Source organism: Oreochromis niloticus, linkage group LG3, assembly GCF_001858045.2.
Source record: "Oreochromis niloticus isolate F11D_XX linkage group LG3, O_niloticus_UMD_NMBU, whole genome shotgun sequence".
Lineage (NCBI taxonomy): Eukaryota > Metazoa > Chordata > Actinopteri > Cichliformes > Cichlidae > Oreochromis > Oreochromis niloticus.
In genome coordinates, this window is record NC_031967.2 from 10,979,490 (window position 1) to 11,000,162 (window position 20,673).

At 41.1% G+C, this 20,673-nt stretch overlaps 1 protein-coding gene across 3 annotated transcripts in view; it reads right to left on the reverse strand.

Annotated features, from left to right (window-relative positions):
- Positions 1-20,673, reverse strand: part of LOC100703556 (serine/threonine-protein phosphatase 2B catalytic subunit alpha isoform) — a 66,354-nt gene that overhangs the window by 30,723 nt on the left and 14,958 nt on the right. For all 3 annotated transcript variants that reach the window (XM_005468088.4, XM_005468091.4, XM_005468089.4), the window contains exon 2: positions 7,643-7,843. In XM_005468088.4, coding sequence (XP_005468145.1) covers positions 7,643-7,843 — 201 coding nt within the window. The remainder of the gene's footprint in view (positions 1-7,642; positions 7,844-20,673) is intronic.

The following is a 20,673-nucleotide window of genomic DNA, read 5'->3' on the forward strand; positions in this document are numbered from 1 at the left end:
AAAGGATACAGACTTTCTTTTTGCGAGGCCGTTGCTTTATGAACTGTATCTAGGAGCAAGAAATACAATAAGAGCCAGTGAAAAAGTCTTTCACAGAGATACCCAATTAGTGGAAGCTGGAGGACAGCGTTGGAGAGCAATTATCTCAGGTTACGAGCCTCGTGAGACAGCTCTGAGAATCAGCTCTGCGTGACTGTATCGTAAACCTCTACTTTACCATTTGTCTTTTATTAAACCCACACAGAGTAACTGTTTAAATCCACAGCGGGGACCAACTTAAAAGGGGCCTTGTAGTTGTAGTCCCATTTCTAAGGACGTCCTCACTCTCTCTTGCAATCAAGCTAAGTATACTTCAAAGGAGCGCCAGTCTGTTTTCAATTGTTGTAAAGTTCCTGTGAAAGTGATTTATTGGGACAAAAAACACTCAAATGGAGCTTTAATAAATATTAGTTGCACAAAATTTATTTATTGCCACTATTTTTTTAATTGTATGTAGTCAGGGAGTAATACTTCATTGCAATCTGTTGGTGCTTTAAGGCTACAAAGTGACCACCAACTTTACAGCAATGCCAAACTTTTGGATACATAGATTATATTTTGTCTATCAGATATGATAGATGATCATGATGCAGCACTTTTAATTAAACCATCATCGTCAGAAAGGTCCATTTTTTTCCTCATGTCTCCCTTGTGACATTTATTTTTTTTACACCAACAGATAATTTATTGATTCATTCTGACAACGATGTACTATTCTTAAATCATTGTTAAAAGTTTATTGATTTTACTAAAATTACAATTCAAATTGTTTTCTTTGACGTTTTAAAATGCCCACATGTTGATTCCTTAGTTGTTTTAATTAGAGCTACACATATTTGTCTTATGCTCAAAAAAAAGATAATTAAATTAAACCCACGATTCCAATTTCCATCTCCACACTTTTATTCTTAGGCTCTACTGGAGTAGCTTTGCATGAGCAACATTCTGGTTGATGCAGCCCCTCAGTTCACCAAATTTCTTTTGACTGCCTCTCAATTGTAAACAGAAGCTTTACAAACTGAAGTTGGTATATCTTAATATGGATGGTCATATTAGGCCGCCCCCTGAGCCTGGTTCTGCCGGAGATTTCTTCCTGTTAAAAGAGAGTTTTTCCTTCTCACTGTCGCCAAAGTGCTTGCTCACAGGGGGTCACATGTTTGTTGGGGTTTTCTATGTATTATTATTGTAGGATCTACCTTACAATATAAAGCGTCTTGAGGCAACTGTTGTTGTGATTTGACACTCTATTAAAAATTTAATTGAATATCAGGTTTGTGTATATGCAAAGCCAAGTCACAAGCATGAACTCATTGTGTAAAATTGCAAAAAAAAAAAAAAAAAAAAAAGGAAGGAAAATAAAAATTGTTGACCTTTTAAAACCTACATGACTACTGTGTTCTTCGACAGTTTTATGCAGACTTAACTCTTGACTTGAAATATTCAAACTCCAGCATACGCATTAGGTGTTAATTGAATTTTTACACAACAAAAAATTAACACATTTCTAAAAAGGTCAACACAACTCGGAAATCCTAGTGATTCATAGCTTCATAGGCTGGTTATCGCTATGGAAACACCCCCAAGACAGTAAATCCTCCAAACAATGGTAGTCAATATCACTCAAGAAAATAAAAAGGCTAACCTAAGCTGCTCCTGACCTGATAGAGGACCTCTACGAGCATCACCAGAGGCAGCAATCCAATGCAGCTATTGTATAAAACCACACAGGCTGATGGTACAACATAACCATCTCATCAGTAGACTAAATGTTCTAATATTCACAATAAACCGTGCTCCTGAGAATACGATATTGCCTGAATGGATGACCACCACGAGAGTAATTACTATCAAAATTAAGCGTTCCCAGTTTTCACAGGAAAATTAATATACAATATGTTTTTAGACGTCCATTTAGGGAGCCAGAGACAGCAATTTCACCTGAAGCGAATGCAAAACACACCGTGTGTGGGAGGGCTCCAGCTGACCTTTTGGAAAGCTATCGCTTGCTGCTGAAGAAAACAGCGGGGTGATGCGGTGATGTTAAGAGTTCAATCGGTGGCCAAAAAGACCCGATGTGACGGTCACTGTGAACTGCAGCTGTCTCATGTGTGCAAGCCCGGACGCCACTGGTCAGAGCAAATCAAACGGTAACACTACAGCAGCTCACTCCTCCAGCTCAGGGCTCTGCTTTATCGCAGCAAACACACAATCCACCCATCACTCTGTTCCAGTACACCTACAGACGTGCTTTGCCTCCCTCCCTCTTGTCATACAACACACAAAAAAGAGGTGAGAACCAAAGCCCACATAAGAAGAGCAGGTGGGAGTACATTATCTGGAGTGAGAAACAATTCGTTCTGGCCATCTACTGCTTGTGTGCTAAAGTGATCTCCCTGAGTAGCAGCATATCAGCGGGCAGCAGCTATTGAGTGGGTGGCGGGCATTACACAACCTGGCTTCAGAACCTACACAAGCCACTCCAAAGGCCGCGCTCATTGAGCGAGTGAAATCCACGGTGATACAGACTGTGTCAGATCGTGTTTTGATTGAGATTGGATGATAACAATACCCCCGGTTTTATGATTCTCTCTAAGGGCTTACATCCTGCACAGCCCGCATTTATGAAAACGCAGTCTGTTCTAAACATCAATTTGAATGCAATATTGTGAAAGCTGCCATTAAAGTAAAGCAACAGAACTAAATATTGAATATGTCAGGTATATTTCAGTCAGATTTAAATTCATTTTGTCTGGGTATAATACAAATAGTTCCCAACCCTTAAAAACTATAAACTTTCACATCTATATCCACGGAGATTCGCCAATAATGGATTTTTTCTAGACAGTATTGACAAATATTATCAATAATGACCTCAGAAATCAAGGGGGAAAAAACCCCCAAACCCTGAAAATGTCAATATTAATTTACTTCACATAGGGGAAAAAAACAAAACACCTTTCCATGATCAGATTAGACCCGACCAAAAGATCAGACAAAACTGTGGTCAGTTAAAAAATGCAATCAAATACTGAAAGTGTTCATGGATGTGAAGAAAGCTTGGTCTCTAAAACCAGATACTCCGAGCTGCCCTACACGAGATACCATACCTTTTTTGTGGCTCCAAAACAGTCATCCCCACTGGATAAGAGGCTTTGGGTTGACCTTTGTAATGGTCTTACCATGGTGGAAATAAATGTCCTAATCAAAACATATTCAAAAATAAATTACAGCTGACCCGTGTCAGAAGGACCCTTGTTTATACAATGTTTCTTCAAGCGGCTATCAGGATTGAGCTGAGGAGGACATCGAGGAATTCCAGCCTATGATTGAGTAGATATTATTACAATGAAATGCACAGCATGGTTTCCCCCACATATATTCTACATGGGCAGGTCATGTATACCACTGGCACAAATACTTTGTAATTTACGTCTTCAATTCAGTGGATTAATTAGTGGAAGCTCAGTCACTGCTAATTAACTAGTTCTTTTCCTTACTGCATTTCCTACTGGCGGCCTGTTTAAGCTGCTATTGAGGCAGCCCTTAATGTCATTAAGCTGTCTCAGGTCTCCCATGATCAGACAGATCATGCCAACTGTACTATCCTAAACTGGAGTCGGCCAGAGTAATCCCCGTTTTACGCCAAGATCAAAAGCTGCACAGCAAAGCAGGGACTATTGTGGCCAATTGCAGTTCAAGGCTTCACTGGACGAGGAACTTCCGCTTTCCTGCTCCATTTAGAGGTTGCAATCTTACCAAAGTCCAGTATATCCATATCGGTACATAACTACCTCAGCCATAGCTCTTTAACTCTGTCTCCAAACCGCTGAACCTAAGCTGTCCCATTTGCAATAAACATATGCAAATGCTTAGTCTCCCGTCTTTTTGTCAGTGCCACAATCTCCTAACCATACATCATAGCAGGTCTCACTACCCCGACACTCATCTCCACCCGCTCCACCCTGCCTGCAACTTCACCTTGCCACCTGTCTCCCTCTCATTCAAACACATGTATTCTGTCTTGCTTATACTGACTACACAATACGTTTTCTTTTCAATTTAAAACGATTGGAGTGCACCCAATACCTACTACTGTCACAAATACTATGCAGCTCTCTGGAAAACACTGCACAGCTTGGCTTGCAGTAAACTTATAGGATTGCTAATCTACGAAAAAATATCTTCTAATTTTTTTTTTTTTTGTTTACATTTGCTGTTACGTTTTACAAAATCAAGCAGGGCCCATATGTACAAATACCATACATGCTATCCATGTTGCTCTAATGTCCATACAAGTGCATTTCTCATTATAAGACTACTGCATAAGAACCTATTGGAAATATTCAACAACCTTGTAATGCTGCACAGAGCAAACACTTCACATTATGCACATAAAACTGCCACTCTCATCAGGGTCTAGGAGGAGGCTTTTTAAGCTCTATACAGGAAATTCCACAACCAAGGTTTTAATATTTCCTTACCAACAATGCTTTGCAGATTTCTCGAATTTATTTCTAATCCTATCAGATACGAACATCTAAAGGAAGATGCAGGGAAACTTAGAGCATTTTATACTCAGCTATGTAGTGTTACATCAACACACAACAAAAAGAAAGAAAAAAAAAGATCATTTGTTCAAGGAAACCATGACAGAGCCCCTGCGCAAAGTGGAGCTCACACACTGAAAATGTGTATGAATAGTTTAAAAGCTGGCTGTTGCCTGGTGATGTGGCTGTAGGAGCTCTATTGATGGGTGACTTGTGTGAAGGCCATGAGAGCAGCTTGTACTCGGTACACTAAGCCAGCACCGTTCATCACACACACACACACACACACACCCCTCCCTTTCATGAAAAGCCCCACCTGCCATCTGGCCCAACAAGGAAGTGACTACGAGAGAGAGAGAGAGGGGTAGCTGACATGTCGTGGTGCTTTGCATCCATGATAAATATTTACATACCAATTTACTGACCATGTGTCATGTTGGAATTGGAGGCCTGCTAACGTGGAGAGAGGCAGAGAGAAACAGCTCCTGACCGTGACACAGACAGTCAAAACATGGCAGGCAGAGAGGGAATGGGAGCAAAAACAAAGAAATGCTTATAGCAAACAGGAGCGCGCACGGAGAGGGAAACACAGCAGGCGCATGAGCACGCGCAACAGAGAAATCCTTGTCCAAGCCTACTGAGTGGGAGAGGGGTTGAGGCAGGGGTGTTGAGTGGGAGGGAAAGAACTGGTTCATCGCTGCACTCGTGTACACAAGTGCACCAAACGCGCACCGCTCCTCGGGATCTGTGGCTCGTGCATAGAGGAGAAGCTGTCCACTGTTTCCATGTAACACAACAAAGAGAGGAGGCTTTGCTGGCTAATCCCTTATTTGAACTGCTGTAAAATCTGGAACCAAAACATGTTAACTTGTACCAGATTTTAAAAAGGCGACCTGACTGGGGAAGGTCACCGCTGGAGATTGTTTACACACAGGAATCCACACTGTGATCAGATAAAGCCAGAAAATCGAAAAAGGTTTATTCGTGCTAGTTATCTAATTTGTCCCACACCCAGAACCACATTTTGTTTTTTGTTTTTAAACACCTGGAGTGTCAGATTTAAAATGGGTTAGGGTTAACCCCTAACCCTCTAACCCCTATTAAGACGCCCGGAGAGTGAACATGTGTTTAATTTTCACAAACAGCCCACAGCTTTAGTACGAATATGCACTTATTTAGTTAGTTTAGCTCAAAAACACATCCGTTAACCTTGCAGCTCTCAGGTGCCTGCAAACACAAAGACAGACGTGGAAAACATGCAGTTTGTTTGCATCTTTTTGCTTACCTCAACTCTCTCAAACAGCAAGGGTTATAATAACGGTCTACATCCATTAAGACAAAACAATGAACAGCTTTTTAAAAAAAGGGGGTATTTGCATTTATGAATTTAAGTAAGTGCCATGCCTGCTAAATATGAACGCAGGCCTCTCTGGATGATATTGTGGGAATGATCTCACATTAGGAAACGTTTGGTTGCCATAGATCCTATGAGTGTGTTTCTGCCTCTGATTACGACATCAAAGAAGCCTCATCAGAAAGTCTAATGGAGGAACAGGGCACTTGACCAGGAAGAAAAGACGACAATGGACGCGCTGGATTTGTGCATATGCATCAGCGAACCTCCCGCAGCAGCCTGTGACGGGGCTGAATGAGCTAAGCTTCAGTTACTAGCTGCTTTGAATGTAAAAACTGTAAACTGTTAGCTAAAGCAAGCAAATGAAATGAAAATGACATTTTTCTACATTTTTTCAAAACTACACTGACTAATAAGTGATTTTAAAACAACAACGATCGATGTGTCATACTACCTCTCTCCAAGGTTAGCAGATGTTTTCAATAACGTCCCTCTGCATTGCTTTGAGACTCAGCCTAGTAACTGAATGCAACACTGCTCGTTAGCTTTGCCAAATTGGATGAACTGAAGCAGTGTTTCTTAAAAATACACTGCTCTAGTTATCGACATGGCCCACGTGTGGCTTGGTAAAACAGTGACTCAGTTAATTAGGAAAATTAAGTTTTATACTGCTGTAAACATTCAGCTCTCTCTTCCATTGTGTTGGCGTGTTTTTAAAAACTTGTATCTGTATATTGTTTATACCTGCAAATAAATAAAACAAACAGTTATTGTAGGTTACTGTGAGCTACCGTTTGTTTGGGAAAGTGGAATACTTGGAATACACAGTGAAAAACATGCTGGGAAGTGTCTGTAAGTGAATCATCATCCTTTGTTAAGGTAAATGATGATGACTGAGTCTGTTTCTTCTTATAGTTGTGGGGCGGTTCTAAGGTTTGCATTTTAGATATATGGAGCCTAAATAAGACAAGAGAAAAATGAATGTAGGTCATGATATGTAGGATTTTGTGGAATAAAGAGTATTTGAGTGGTGTCCACCCAAGTGTTCCCTCTTGGAAAGGCTATAGTTTGTGAGTGAGCAGCTAAGTGTTTCCCTGATGTTGCATCATTTTTGATCATCAATTAATCAATGATTCCCTTTTAAATTTCTATAAGTGCACAGTGACGTCTTTGCATTAGACTATGAATATAAATCCTGAAAGTTTAGCAGACAAAAAAAAATAGCTCAACAAATCTTCCATTATTGTCTGAAAAAAAAACAACCAAAAAACAAACTGGTGATCATCTTCAGTAAACTTACTGTGTTTCAAAAGATGTTGAAATGTGTGTTGCACACACCCATCTCAGTGCTGGCACAACCTACCTTGCCCAGGGGTTAACTTTCACATGCACAATGTGGTTTTGCATTATTTATGTGATAGTCATGTCTTACTTTTCACTGTACTTGGTTACAACTTCCTGTCACATTTGCACCAGTAGAGAACAAATGAGTGACACACACACTGGTGTCCAGTAAAGTTGTAGGGCTGCAGCACTGGCTAGTTGTGGGTGAGTGCATACAATCTTAGATGCATCAGCTGACTACTGAATAATTATTTTGACTACTATTTCTGGAGTGAAACAGATCATCCGATCAAAGTTATTAACTTTTTATTGGTCGATTACTGGTTTGCAGTAACACATGCAGTATTTGAACCCTGACCTGTCACAGGAGCCTCAATGTCCAGCAGGTTCTTCTCTGAACGCAAGATTGCGGCGCCCTCTCCTATGAGCCTGAGCGCCACCGCCTCATCCACACGGCCCTCCTTGGTTAGGTGAGCTTTCAGCACGTCCACTTTGGGCTTCCCATCGCTGTCAAACACCTCTTTAGCTGTCAGCCGGTGACTGGGGGGGAAGGGGACAGCTGCAAGGGTTTTTAAAAAAAAAGAAGAAAATCATTAGAACTGATGTACTTTCATACCATGTTTACAGTCCTTTAATACACTTTTCATTGACAAAAGGCTTACAGCAATACACAGTTATTTCCACATCACTGAGAAAACTGCATTTAAGCTGTTTGATTAGAAGGTACTTTGTACCTTCCAGGGGATCGGCTCCCTGCAGGAGAGGGAGTTAGCGCTCACTCCCATGCTTCCAGCCCACCCTCTGAGACAATTTACCTGATTGCTGCTATGATCTGTGAGTCATTCAATTTTTAATATTTATTACAGACCCACACATTTTCTAGTTTACTTGGCAATATTCGCGAGAAAAGAGACTGTATATTAAAAATGAGGCAGAGAACCGAGACATCTTTATTTTATTAACATTAAAAGCTTGTGCTGCGAGGACAAAAACACCAGTATATGCGGGGTTTGATGTGTAACCAACTCCATACTTCAGTGTGCTTTCTTTTATTGTGTTCGATTGAAACAACAGAGATATCATCTCCAGCCTGACAAGCATTTACTTATTTGTCAGCTACAGTTATTTCTTTTTTTAAGAGTAAAATTGGGTTTATTCCTCAGAGTCTTGCAGGCACTGTGGAAATCAGACAATATCCAAATCCTCAACAAATCTCTGTAACTGTCAATTTCCATAATTAGTGGCTTATGAGGGATAGCTTTTCAGTGTAATTCAATGTTCCCCAGTAATTTGGAATCCTACTGATGCATTCGCAAGCTGCAATGCTATTTGCACGCATTTTAATTCAAAACAGGGATTTGCAGTCTAGGTCTAGTCTTCTTCTATTAAAAACGCTCTTCAAACTGGACTTCATATTATTGCGATTTTAGTAGCCCAATGCTTTTATTAAATGAAAGCTGAACATATTACTTACAATAAAAGGTACAAAATGACGTTTTTTTTCTCCCTCTCTTTTTTTTTTTTTTGCTCAAGAGTTTAAAATATACATCATGCTCTTAGTCAGACTTCACACACAACTTACAGGTGACTAATCCACAAAACCAGAAGAAAATACTGCTGAGCTAGTGTCTGTGTTTGTTGTGTGTGTTTGTTGTGTACATGTGTGGTGTGTACGTGTATCCCGGCCAGCATCCATCCTTCCTGAAGGTGACATCAGCGGTAATCAGGCCAGCACTTTATCTGTGTCACAGTGAGCTTTAGCAACAGATGACATTTGGGATCTCAGCTCCAGTTTCTAATGGGTCTATGTGGAAATTACAAATTTACTGGACTTGCACAGTTGCACCCTGGGTATTTTCAGCAATGCTGTGTGTAAAAATGTAAAATCAGCAGGGTGAAAGAGACAGGATGTACAATTTCTGATAACTTAGACTTCTCTCCCAACGCCACTTTAAAAATAGTAGTAAATTCGGAGGTGCATAACCCTGTAGAGGGTGAATGTAAGAGTATTGTTTCTAATTGAAAAGATTCAGAGAAGGTTTTAATGTTTAGATATCTAAAAAACTAAATGGCTGTAATTTTCAGTCCTCTGGTCTTGTCGTATCCACATATACATGTTAAAACTATACACGCATTTAACTCGTTCCCTTCATAACATCTGACGATTTCTCCTGGACCCCTAATTGACAACTTTTGACACCTGGGTATCGATCAATAAAGACACAGTTTGATCCCTACGTTGGGTGAGTGCTGAGTGTTTGTATATGTGTGCATGAGGGTGGGAAAGCATGTTTGTGTCTGTGTGTGCCTGTTTGTCTGTGTCTATATGTCAGGTCGGGTCTTAGACTCCACCTCCCTGGGTACTCCCAGGCCCTCCAAGTGTGGAGGCCTATCTTCCCTCACCACACTCCCTGCTGGTAACTGATGCCCTCAGGGGTTGGTGCATTGGTGGTTCTTGGTGTCCGGGGATGGGCGCTCAGGTATGCACCAGCTCACTCCCGGTGGCTACTTGGCGGGGCCTGGTGCCTGTCGCTCGGTCAGGCCTCTTCCGGGGCAAAGGGGGCCCTCGGGCCTCCGGCCTCGGGGCCTGCAACTCGGTTCACTCTGGCACAGCTGGCTGCCGGCAGAGCCGGCGGGCACGCCGATTCAGCCCCCTCTGGCTTCTGCTCCGTGGCTACTGGGTGACCCCTCGTCTGGGGATCTCCTCAGCCCTTCCCAGGAAGGTGGCACGGATGCCCCTCCGGTGGTACTCCTTGGGCTCTCGCACTCTGGGGCCTCTGGATGTCTGGAGCCTGGATCTCCTCCATGCCTGCTTCATGCCCTGGGGGACGGGGCTATGGGCCTCCACACCCTCTAGCAGACAGTTACATGGGGAAACCTTTTGTATACAAGCGCGTTGATCCACACAGGTGTGCACACAGGTGTTCACTGTTCGTAGACATAAACTACACCTTTCTTAGCTGCTACTTCAAAGCACATTGTGCGCTGTCTGTCCTGCGTGCTGCACAACAGCATTCAATATTTAGTATTTACTGCTGTTCACACTTAGCTAGATTAACGTGATGGTGTTGTGTTTAGTATGTTGCTTTGTTTGGGGTTTTTTTTGCTTGTCTTCTCTTCTTTTTCTCTCAACAGGTGATCCAGGAGATTTTTTTTTTTCTCTTTGTCTTTGTAAGTGCCCTTTCTCACTGTCCCTTTTCCCTTCTGTTTTTCTTTTCCTTCCTCTCTTTCTTTCTCCCTTTCCTATCCCCCAGTCATGTCTGTCCCATCTGTAACAACTGAAAATAAAATAAATAATAACAACAAAGGTTGATCAAATGGACCAATACGGCAATGCCATGATGATCCATTTGGCAAAATAAATCCATTTGGTATCCTTGTTGGTCTTCAGACAACAATTCTGACGGCTAAAGAACCAAATGGGACAGGCAAAAAAAAAAGAAAAGAAAAAAGACACGGTTTGACGACCATTGGAATAGTTTCTGGGGTTTTCTGAGGGTAGTTGCAAAGGACGAGACAAAAGTAAAGAAAAAAAAATCAAAAATCGTGGATAGTTCATCTTCACAATTCAAAAGCCAGCATTTGTGACGGCATGGGGGCGAATTAGTTCACAAAGCATGGATATCTTGCGCATCTGTGATGGCATCATCGATGTTTAACAATAAATACAGGTTTTTGGCAACATGTGCTGTTATCCAGACAAAGTAAGGTCTTCCCTATTTCAGCAAGACAACACCAAAGCACATCCAGCATGTTTAATGCCAGCATGGCTCCATCTAAACTGGCATGTTTGCAGTACAGACCTGCCAGCATTGGAAAGTATGATGACAGGAAAATACAGCGAAGGAGGTCGGACCTATTGCAGATTAAATCTGACATGAAAGATTGGGAAACGTTTTGCTTTCAGTTTTACACAAATGTTTATTTTGAGTTAACACTTAAGAGGGCTGCTATAGGATGAGGTCATGCACCGCGGCGGTAAACACGTCCACGTCCTTCCTTATAAAAAAGGATCCTGTAATGATAGGACAGCATTCGATGTGCCGTCTTTGTACTCATTTCAATGCGTTCCATTTTTATTCACTTTTTTAAAGGCGTCCCAACTTGCTTTTAGAAACACGAGCTATAAAAGCCAAAAAAAAAAAGAAGAAAAGAAGTGAAGCTGAAAGCTGTTTCTGATATCTGAAAGTCATAATTATGATGCTGGCAAGCTACACGGAAATAAGCCTTGTTCTACCTACCTGGCAATTATTTTTCCCATAAATGCTATTTTGAGAATCTGTGTGACATAACACAAGTTTTCCAACATCAAACATTTTAATGCAACTCATTCAGTTTCCTTTGTAAATTCAAACACGTAAAACCAAAATGTTTGAAGGAGGCGGATACCACAAACTCACTTTAAGCCAAATAAATAGTTATGATGCTTGAAATAAATCTTTAATAATACAATACGATGTCTTTGCTCAGGTGTCAGGGGCATTTAGAGATTCCCCCATCTGAGACTGATTTACCAGAGCCCCAGGTTGCCCTCCTGTGAGCACCTGCTACGCAACTCTAGCCTTTGGGACTTTTTGACTCCATGGTGGCAAACGAGCAGAAAGCACAGCCCCTGAGTTGTTGAACACATTGAGTGTTAACTTAATTGGGGGCATTTTTCAACTGAGCAGCAAGCTTTTAAAAATGACAGCTAGGCCACGAATCTGCGACATGATTAGCTCACAGATAATGATTGAAAAGCAGCACGAAAAAGAGGTTTTTTTTTATTTGAAAAGTGCTACAAAATTTACATATCACACACCGAAATTCTTTCGGATGTCAAAGTTCGTACACAGGTGCACTTCAGATTTCAGGTAAATACAGAAAAACCTTTTACTTATAGCTGCCAAATGTGACAAGTTCTTATGCAAACTCTGTAAATTAAATCCAGGAAAAGACAAAAGAATGACCAATGGAGGGATACTTTCGGGGAATGAACCGGAGACTATAAGGATTAGTTGCTTTAATTGGCTAAACGCAATCCAACTGTCAAATGGGAGTAGAGGGTAAGGTGCTTAAATTATTTCCCTAATCCCACGCTGTTAGCCAATTAGGCAATGCAGGTAAACTCCCCAGGCTGTTTGCCACAACTGCGCTGTTGTTGAATTTGAACTGCATAAGAGGAAACCAAGCCATTTTTTTTTTTTCCCTTCCACTTGTCCTTCGGGACAGGAAAAAAGAAAAACACTGATTATGAGGAATGACAGTTAGTGGCAGGACAAAGCCATAAATCATTTATGTGCAGAGTGACGTACGAAATCTGTGTAACAACATACCTGACGGTAAACATATTGAGCTTATGGGAAAACCCTGTACCTACCAGCTGTAATAGTTATTTGGTTCCTGTAGATAATAATTAATAGTAAGTCAGTCAGTGAAAGAAGTAGAACCCCTAACCCCTAAAATAACCAGTAACTGATGCGGTAACAATGGCAATGAGTTGACTTTACAGACATTTTTGGGACTGATAGTCCCCAAACAGTGTAACCACTGTGAATGTCGTGAGTGATCCCACTTCCCACTGAAGTGACAGAACATGACGCACTCTAAAATCCAAACACCAAAGACATTATTCCGGAATAAAAATACGCTGTGTGAAAGCTGCAGGTGCTGGCATGCTAGCAGCCTCTTAACACATCACCCTTCCATTTCCTACAGTCATGACAATGGAAACACTGTGAACTTTCCCCTTGTGGAATTTCTAACAGCTCCCTTATTAACAAGAGTAACACCCACATCTGCCAAAACACTACATGGCACGTTGTAATGATCAGTTCCACACTCTTAAGAAGAATGTGTTACTCCCATTTCTTTGGGACATGATTTTCAGATACTGTTCATCTGATGCACATCTTTCGTTTTTAAAACAGCCCAGCACTTCTTCTTGTCCAGTATCCTCAAGTTTTTTCAAAAACATGAAATGAGACATCCCATGTTTTTGGGATTCCCAACATTTTATGGCAACCAAATTGTTATCTGTACATTCAGCTAAAGAAACTGGAACAAATGATGCGATTTGAAATTCCACTTGTGTGTGAAGTAAAACAGTTTTATTTTACCATTTCCAAATCTTTATATATTCAGTAGCGGTGTGCATTTTTTAGTATGAGCACACTTTTTGCCAAACGCAACGGTCTGATTGGTCAGATCGATTTATTCGGGAATATCGAGCTGATTCAAAAATTAATCAAAAAAAAATTTAAAAATAAAAACAATCTGAAATTCCTCCAGCAAAACTGAACGGCTACATTATGAATAGGTGACAAAAAATATTTTTAACGCATCCGGTGTGTAAAAGCATTAAGTCTGGAACCTAAACACAGAAATGAGGAGGGTCTCAAGGCTTTTGCACAGCACTGTATTACAAAAAATGAATTTGTCTAAAAAAAATAAAAAACAAACAAAAAAAACATGGATAACAACTCAATAAAGAAATAAATATACTCCTTTCATAAAAAAGAAACAAGAATAAATGATGGTGTATTATTTGAAGTAATTGGCTATTCCAAGTCTAAAAGAATCACACGGCAAAAATCTCTCTGATCCTTTTCCTCCCAAACCCAGCCTTTATCAGCGGTATCGGGGCTTTCCCCAGACAGCAGCTGTTGATTGTTGCAAATAATCTTGTGCATCTATTCATCTTTTCTTACAATGCTTTATAACCGTGAGAGCATAAACTGACCTGCGGCGATGTGCCTGAAACCCAAGTATGAGTCAGAAATGGTCTCCATTAGCCGTTCACTTTTGCCTTCATTAATTTTAACATTTCTCTGTTCTCTTCTGTTATGTAATGGGGAAATTGCTCTGCAGCCTCAAATCTGGCATGAGAAAGAAAGGATGAGAGAGCGAGAGAGGGTCAGAGAGGATTTTTTTTTTTTAATTTAAAAAAAATAAAACGCAAAAAGAAATCTGGACTCCGACTTCACTTTCCGTGGTAATTTGTCTCAGATTAGTATTACAGTTTCTGAGCTAGCCGTTCATCAGGCATTTCATTGTAAGCCTAATAGACCTCTAAATGACTGAAGTGTGTATAAAATAAATTTAAAACTACAATCAGGTTCACACAAACGGTAAATGATTTGATGTACTTCGGGTTTTAAAGTCATCCAGCTTTAGATCGTCGACCCCCGCAGCCACCTTCGTGCATGCAGCAATCATGAAATAACTACACACCGCATAGCAGACATGCAGGTGTGAATTTTGAGAAAATCGGCACCACGGGGTGCAGTGCAGCATAAACTGCTGAGAAGCAGTGGGAAGATAGGCAGCTGGAAATTGTGAGGTTGGTGTAGTTCACCGCTAAGGCAATCTTTTGGAGGAATGAGACAGCGGGAGGTGCGCAGTCATACGGTGTTGGACAGATCAGCTTAATTGGAGAAAGAGAGACGGACTGTTGCAGAGCTCACCAACCCCTGACTCCGTTTAATGAAGGACATGGAGTGCAACCGTTAGTCTGGCCTGATCCGGCAGCTCAGGTCGCTACAATTGGTGCGCATCAATTTCCTTTCGGCCCCGGCAGCTTTGTGAAAGGTGTGTGCGAAACCTTAGACTGCAAACAGACGCAACGACGATCACGTTCGGTCTTTTTTCAGAGCAATTTCTGCAAATCAGAAAACTGCCGAGGCTGCTCACACAATGCAGTCATTTGATATCCAACTTGTGCCACTTAGAGACACCAACTGAATGATAAAAAAACATAAACTAAAGTCATTTTCAAACACAAACTGAACTATTTTAAACAATTTTTTTCCTCACATGTATTAACATGCTACTGGGAGTACTTTGTGTTAGGTGAGGGGAGGACAGAGCAAGCAGGAGGCAGCACACACGACGCTCTGAGGAAAAGGCCACTTTCACACAGTGCACATGAGAAAATGGCTTAATTTTAGCTGATGCTGAAAATCATGCAGCATAAGCCATTACCTACTACCTCTGTTGGACAAAAACATATAAAGCTGGCACAGTCTGAGCTGGACTGGGATGGAGGCCAACGATCAGCCATTTATAAAAGCAAAAAATCCATTAAAACCATAAAAACACAGCAGACTGAATGCAGAGAATCCCAGCGACCTGTGAGAAATTCTTCCAATTCCACGTCCACAACCACTTTGGCATAACACAGCATCTTACCAGCAGATGCCAAACTGACCCCCACAGAAACAGCTGACATGGCATGATGCAGCAATGGCCCTCCCCGAGTGTGGGCGAGACTTGGGTTGTCATTTCCCACATCAAACCATCCGGGCCCCTTCCACCAGACAAGCCACAGCACCAGCATTTTCCCCTCCCTTAGGACTCAGTGGAAATCTCAGCATGACAAGAGAGAGCCGAGTCAGAACAAAGATTCAGGAAACTGTTTGTGAGTGCAACAAAAGGTCATTTCATACAAAGTATAGAATAACAGAGTTCATTTGACTGCACAGCCAGACGTTATTATGCAAAAGGCGGTGCGGTGTCTGATCTAAAGCGCGATACCGATCTATAACTTTGCTTCCTTACCCGCACAAAGCGGCACTGACTACTCGCCAGATCCATTTGCCTTTTTGAATGACGGTACAGTGCTCTTTATCCCGAGGCAAGGTAAATGGCTGCCAGCGCGAGCAAGATCTCGGTGTAATGCATCAAGTGGAAACTCACTATCTGATCAAATGGTACATAAATACCAGCACCAGGTAAGACACAAAACCAAAGTAGCATGCAGTATGTTTAAAAAGGAAAAACGAAACAGAAATGCATCCAGCTGCACAACGTGAGATCACGCTTTGAAAAAAATGCTACACTGCAGTTGCAATATCTGCATATGAGATTAACTTGCGATCGACAGTGCAGAGTTTTTGGTTTGTTACTATCCCCCAGTTGGAAGCCTGTTAGTGATGAAGGACCCACTGCGCGTCTTGTATGCACAGAGGACGACTGCCAAGTGTTGAAGGGGCACAGAGAGTGTGCAACTCACTCTCCACTGATAGTCAGGGTTTGTTAATTGAATTACGTAACAACACTGAATTAGAGTGGGGTAGGAGTCCAGGATGAACAGAATGCATGAGCTTCTGTAGGCGGTAGGAAACAAAGGACATACTGTACAGCAGAAAACACCTCAACTTCACGTCATTTAGAAGCTGTTTCATTGCTCTGGTTTTACACGGTTCGGCCCATTCGGAAGCTGGTTAACTGACATGCATACTGCACAAAGATTGAGACCCTGATTTACTAACAGCAAAGAACTGCAGCACTTCAACCACACCACAAATTACTTTCACAAGGTGAGAAATGATCTACAATAACCCATCTTTCGCACACAGAGGGTGCAGTGTGATGTCTGCAAGTCACGGATGAGACTGCTGTATTTAACAGCTCTGTGTCTCTGTAACCCACCTGTAAAGCCTAAGACACAGTAAATCAATAATTCATAAGTCTGCACTCCTAAGATTCGATATCTTTTATTAAGCTAACACAACATAGATTTTAGCTGCAGAATGACCCAAATGTCAGTCCACAGTAATAATGGAGTATATTTTTTTTATTACAAAAAGGATTTCAAAAAGAATATTAAATCAGCTACTGGCAAGAAATATAAGGACATAATGACACTTGGCTGATCTAGGTAGCCCTTTAAAAATTCCTCAATGGAATCTGCTGCTATGTGGGTGAGAAATGAGAAATTTCTAGACTGCAATTTTTCTTTTCTTACCAAAACCTGGTCGTTTATCAGCTGCTTATACTGAAAACTGCAACAACTAATTCCACAAGCCCAATATTTATACGTCGGTCGACTTCATCTACTACCACTATATTATATAACATCATATTAAGATTTATAAAGATCATGTAATGTTAGAACTCTGTTCAGTGAGTACTTTAGAAGGCCCGTGGGCTTCAGGGCCAACGGTGGTGGAAAGTGGTGTGAACCTCTTTACTACGTATACCTATGAACCCAGGCGAAACACAACATTTAGCACAGCATAGCTTTGAAGTTCAATGATACGAGTCTGCTGATTATATCTGTGTGCCATTATGGAGGTGTAGGCGTTACTTTTGGTTGGCTGAGGCAGGAAGGAGAGCAGGGCCAATAGCACTCACTTTCCCAGAGAGGGAGAGTACGAGAAAGAGAAGCTGCATCAGATAAAATACTACAGACCAATGCAACAACAAGAGGTGGGTGGGGCAAGCAGAGCAGTCAACAAAAACTCAGGGGGCTGGCATCTCATCCCATGGAGATCGCCCAGCAGGTATTAAAGATAACATTTCTAATGTTAACAAATGAGCAATGGCTCCCTTAAATTAATAATTTGGACTCCCGTACTGCTTAATGTGTCCCCTGCAATTAATAACACATTTCCGAACATTAGCAAAACGGTGTCTTTGCTTCCCTCAATTCATTCATTTAAATTAACAGCAGGTCAGCAGAATTAGGAGAAATTACACATAACTGTGTATAGAGTCCAGTCAGGGACGAAAAGCACTCAAACTGTGCCTCATTACAAACAGGTCCTGGAGCTACTGATCTTACTCCATTTAAATTAACATTAATTTCATGCGTTAATATTTGCTGAACGCCCTCTCAGAAGCTACACGGGCTCTTTTCTTTGAGATTTCCTTGCACTTTTCGCTGGTCATCCGTGGCTAAGTGGTGCACAGAAGCCACAGTTTGATGAATTTAAAAATAAACTGGGGCTGATAAGCAGCAATCTAAATCGAGCTCTTTGTTTGAATCGAGTCTGAACGCAGACATACAGACATTTCATGTTTTGGCTCTATTTTATCTTTGCATAACAGGTTTTTAAATCAACGAGATTATCCCACCAGATCTACTTTTCTTTCCTTCAGTCAGTCATAACTAACCATAGCTGCAAAGACCCCAACTTTCTGCTTTATTGCTTCCAGGGTGCCATTACTGTACTTTAAAGTGCTGCTGACCATCATCATCTGCTGCAGAGAAATAAGCTTTTAAATCGCATCGACAAACAGGAGAGATATTAGATAAAAGTGAGTAAAGGGGTTGCCAGGGAAACAGTGCTGTAGAGTCTCTGTATTAATCTTTCATCCATCAAAATATTGGCTTAAAAATGAATTGCTGGCAGCATGTTACGTTCTGCACAGAGTCGATAAAGCTCTGAAAATTATATATATATATATTCATGCTTAAAAATGACATGCTAGAAAAATGCGGTGAACACAAACAGGAGAGCGACGGTGGATCTGACGGCCGTTCAATGCATGTTTGTCCATCTGCACAGGTCGTCTCATCAGCAACAGTTATCGAGGTATGCTCATTATTAAGACAGACAGGTTGTGTACTAAACAAGCCGGGCACACACCCCATACCTGCATCCGTCCTGCCATGGCTGTCAGGGTTATCAAAGACCATCCAGCTCTGACAGAAAATAGCCCTCAGCAGTGTTTTAGAGACCTGGGCAACAGCGAAGTCCGCATGAGTGACAAGTGAACGTTGGTCCTGCTGTCGCCTCAACAGGTTTTAGATGAGAAATGCAGAAAACATTTGCAAAAGTAGGTGATCAAAATGCACCGGTGCTCAGACAGCACTTAGTCAGCCTAAGTCTCTGATTAATTAGTGAGGTAAGGGCTGAAGCGTGGGAGGCTGACGTGGGTGAATGTAGGGGTGGATGTATATATATGCATGCAAGGATGGATAGAAGGGAGCAGGCAGTAGATACTGCGATGGGGTGGGGGATGGGGATCAACGGGCAGTTTGAGGGATCTCCTACTGCAGCTTTTTTTGGTGGTGGTTGGGTGTGTGGTAAGCCGTCAGTGGAGCAGTGGATCAATGACACAGTCAGAGGCCACCAGGGATCTAGATCATTGCTGGCAAATGACTTCAGTTATTTGGAGCTGGACTCGGGGAAGGGCATGAGTCAGGGAGAGTGAAAGATAAGTCAATGAAATAACAATGCATCATGGATGAAAAAAAATGAAAAAGAGAGCATTTGCCAATCTTTAAAAAAAAAATCTATTCACCAAGTCACAGTCCAATAATGGGAGGTTCCTGTGTATTGACACAATTTATTACCTACAGTAAATTATGAGCCGCACCCTGATAAAACAGTTCAACATCTAGAAAAGCTATACAGTCACACAGTGAAAGAGCTACCATTAAACCAAGGGCCCAGGTGTAAGGTAAAACGCTTTTCACACTTCTTTCAGGGAATCTGAACATCGTGGTTTTTGCTAAAAGTATTATATTGGACAATATATTTAGAATTTTTTATTTTGTCCTTGGCCTAACTTCCCTTGGGATTTACATAATCATAGGTTCCACTCAAAAGTAAAAGAAAAATGGATTTTATTTTTGTATCAGATTATTATGCACATAAAGCTAGAGCAGGATCTGCATAAACGTCTAATTTTTACATTTTCCAACTCATTTTTTTGAGTGATGTACTTAAGGTATTTATTTTTGATTCTAAACTCCTCGTTTCTGTTTAAACTTTCACATTTTCTTTTAAATTGTATGGTGTATATAATTACATTCATGTGTGTATTAGCAGGTAAATCCTACTACTTTTTGCAATCACAACTAATCACAGCAATGACCTCTTTTTAAATTTGATAAGAAATCTACTGAGACAAATGTACTCAAATTTGAAAAATTTCAAACTGCTGCTCATTATTTTTTGTCTCACAGTAAGCATAAACTTGCTGACAGCAGGAGAGCACAGTTGTGCTTTATTTTAATAACACAATGTGCCTTTCTGTGCTGAGATGGGGCTCAACATCAAGCCAGCAACCCACTGCACGCATGGACTCACAGCGTCACTAATCTAACACGAAGGTAAATTAAACTCAACCTAAGAAACCCATATACCGTTAAACACGGCACATCTCAGTATGCCATAGGTAGCTTAACATTTTAAGTCATGTCAATAAGTTGTGCTACTACAATCCTGCATAATGTAACATTATAACAGCCACATAAATATGAGATTGTGTTGTGCTTTTGTTCCAGGAGAGCACCTTGATCCTGTGCTCAGTAGATAAAAGTCAAACTCAAAGGAGCTACAGCTCTTCCCCCTTTGAAATCGATTAAAACAAAGTCATTTAACAAGATCATTGTTTGTTGTGTGGGTGTATGTAAGAAGATTAGCTGGGATTATGTAAACATCCTGTTAAGGAATAAAATGCGCAACGTCTTGTTTTGACTGAATGCAGATTCATTCAGACCTCAATCCCAACTTTGATATGATTCACACTGATTTCACTTGTACATCCCTGGACTTGTGCTACCTCCCATGATAAGTAGTTTATAGGTTTTATAGAAGCTTTACTTGGGAAGGGAAATGGCATAAGGATAAAAATCTCTGTATATAACACTTTAAAGTGTACCTATATTTTTCC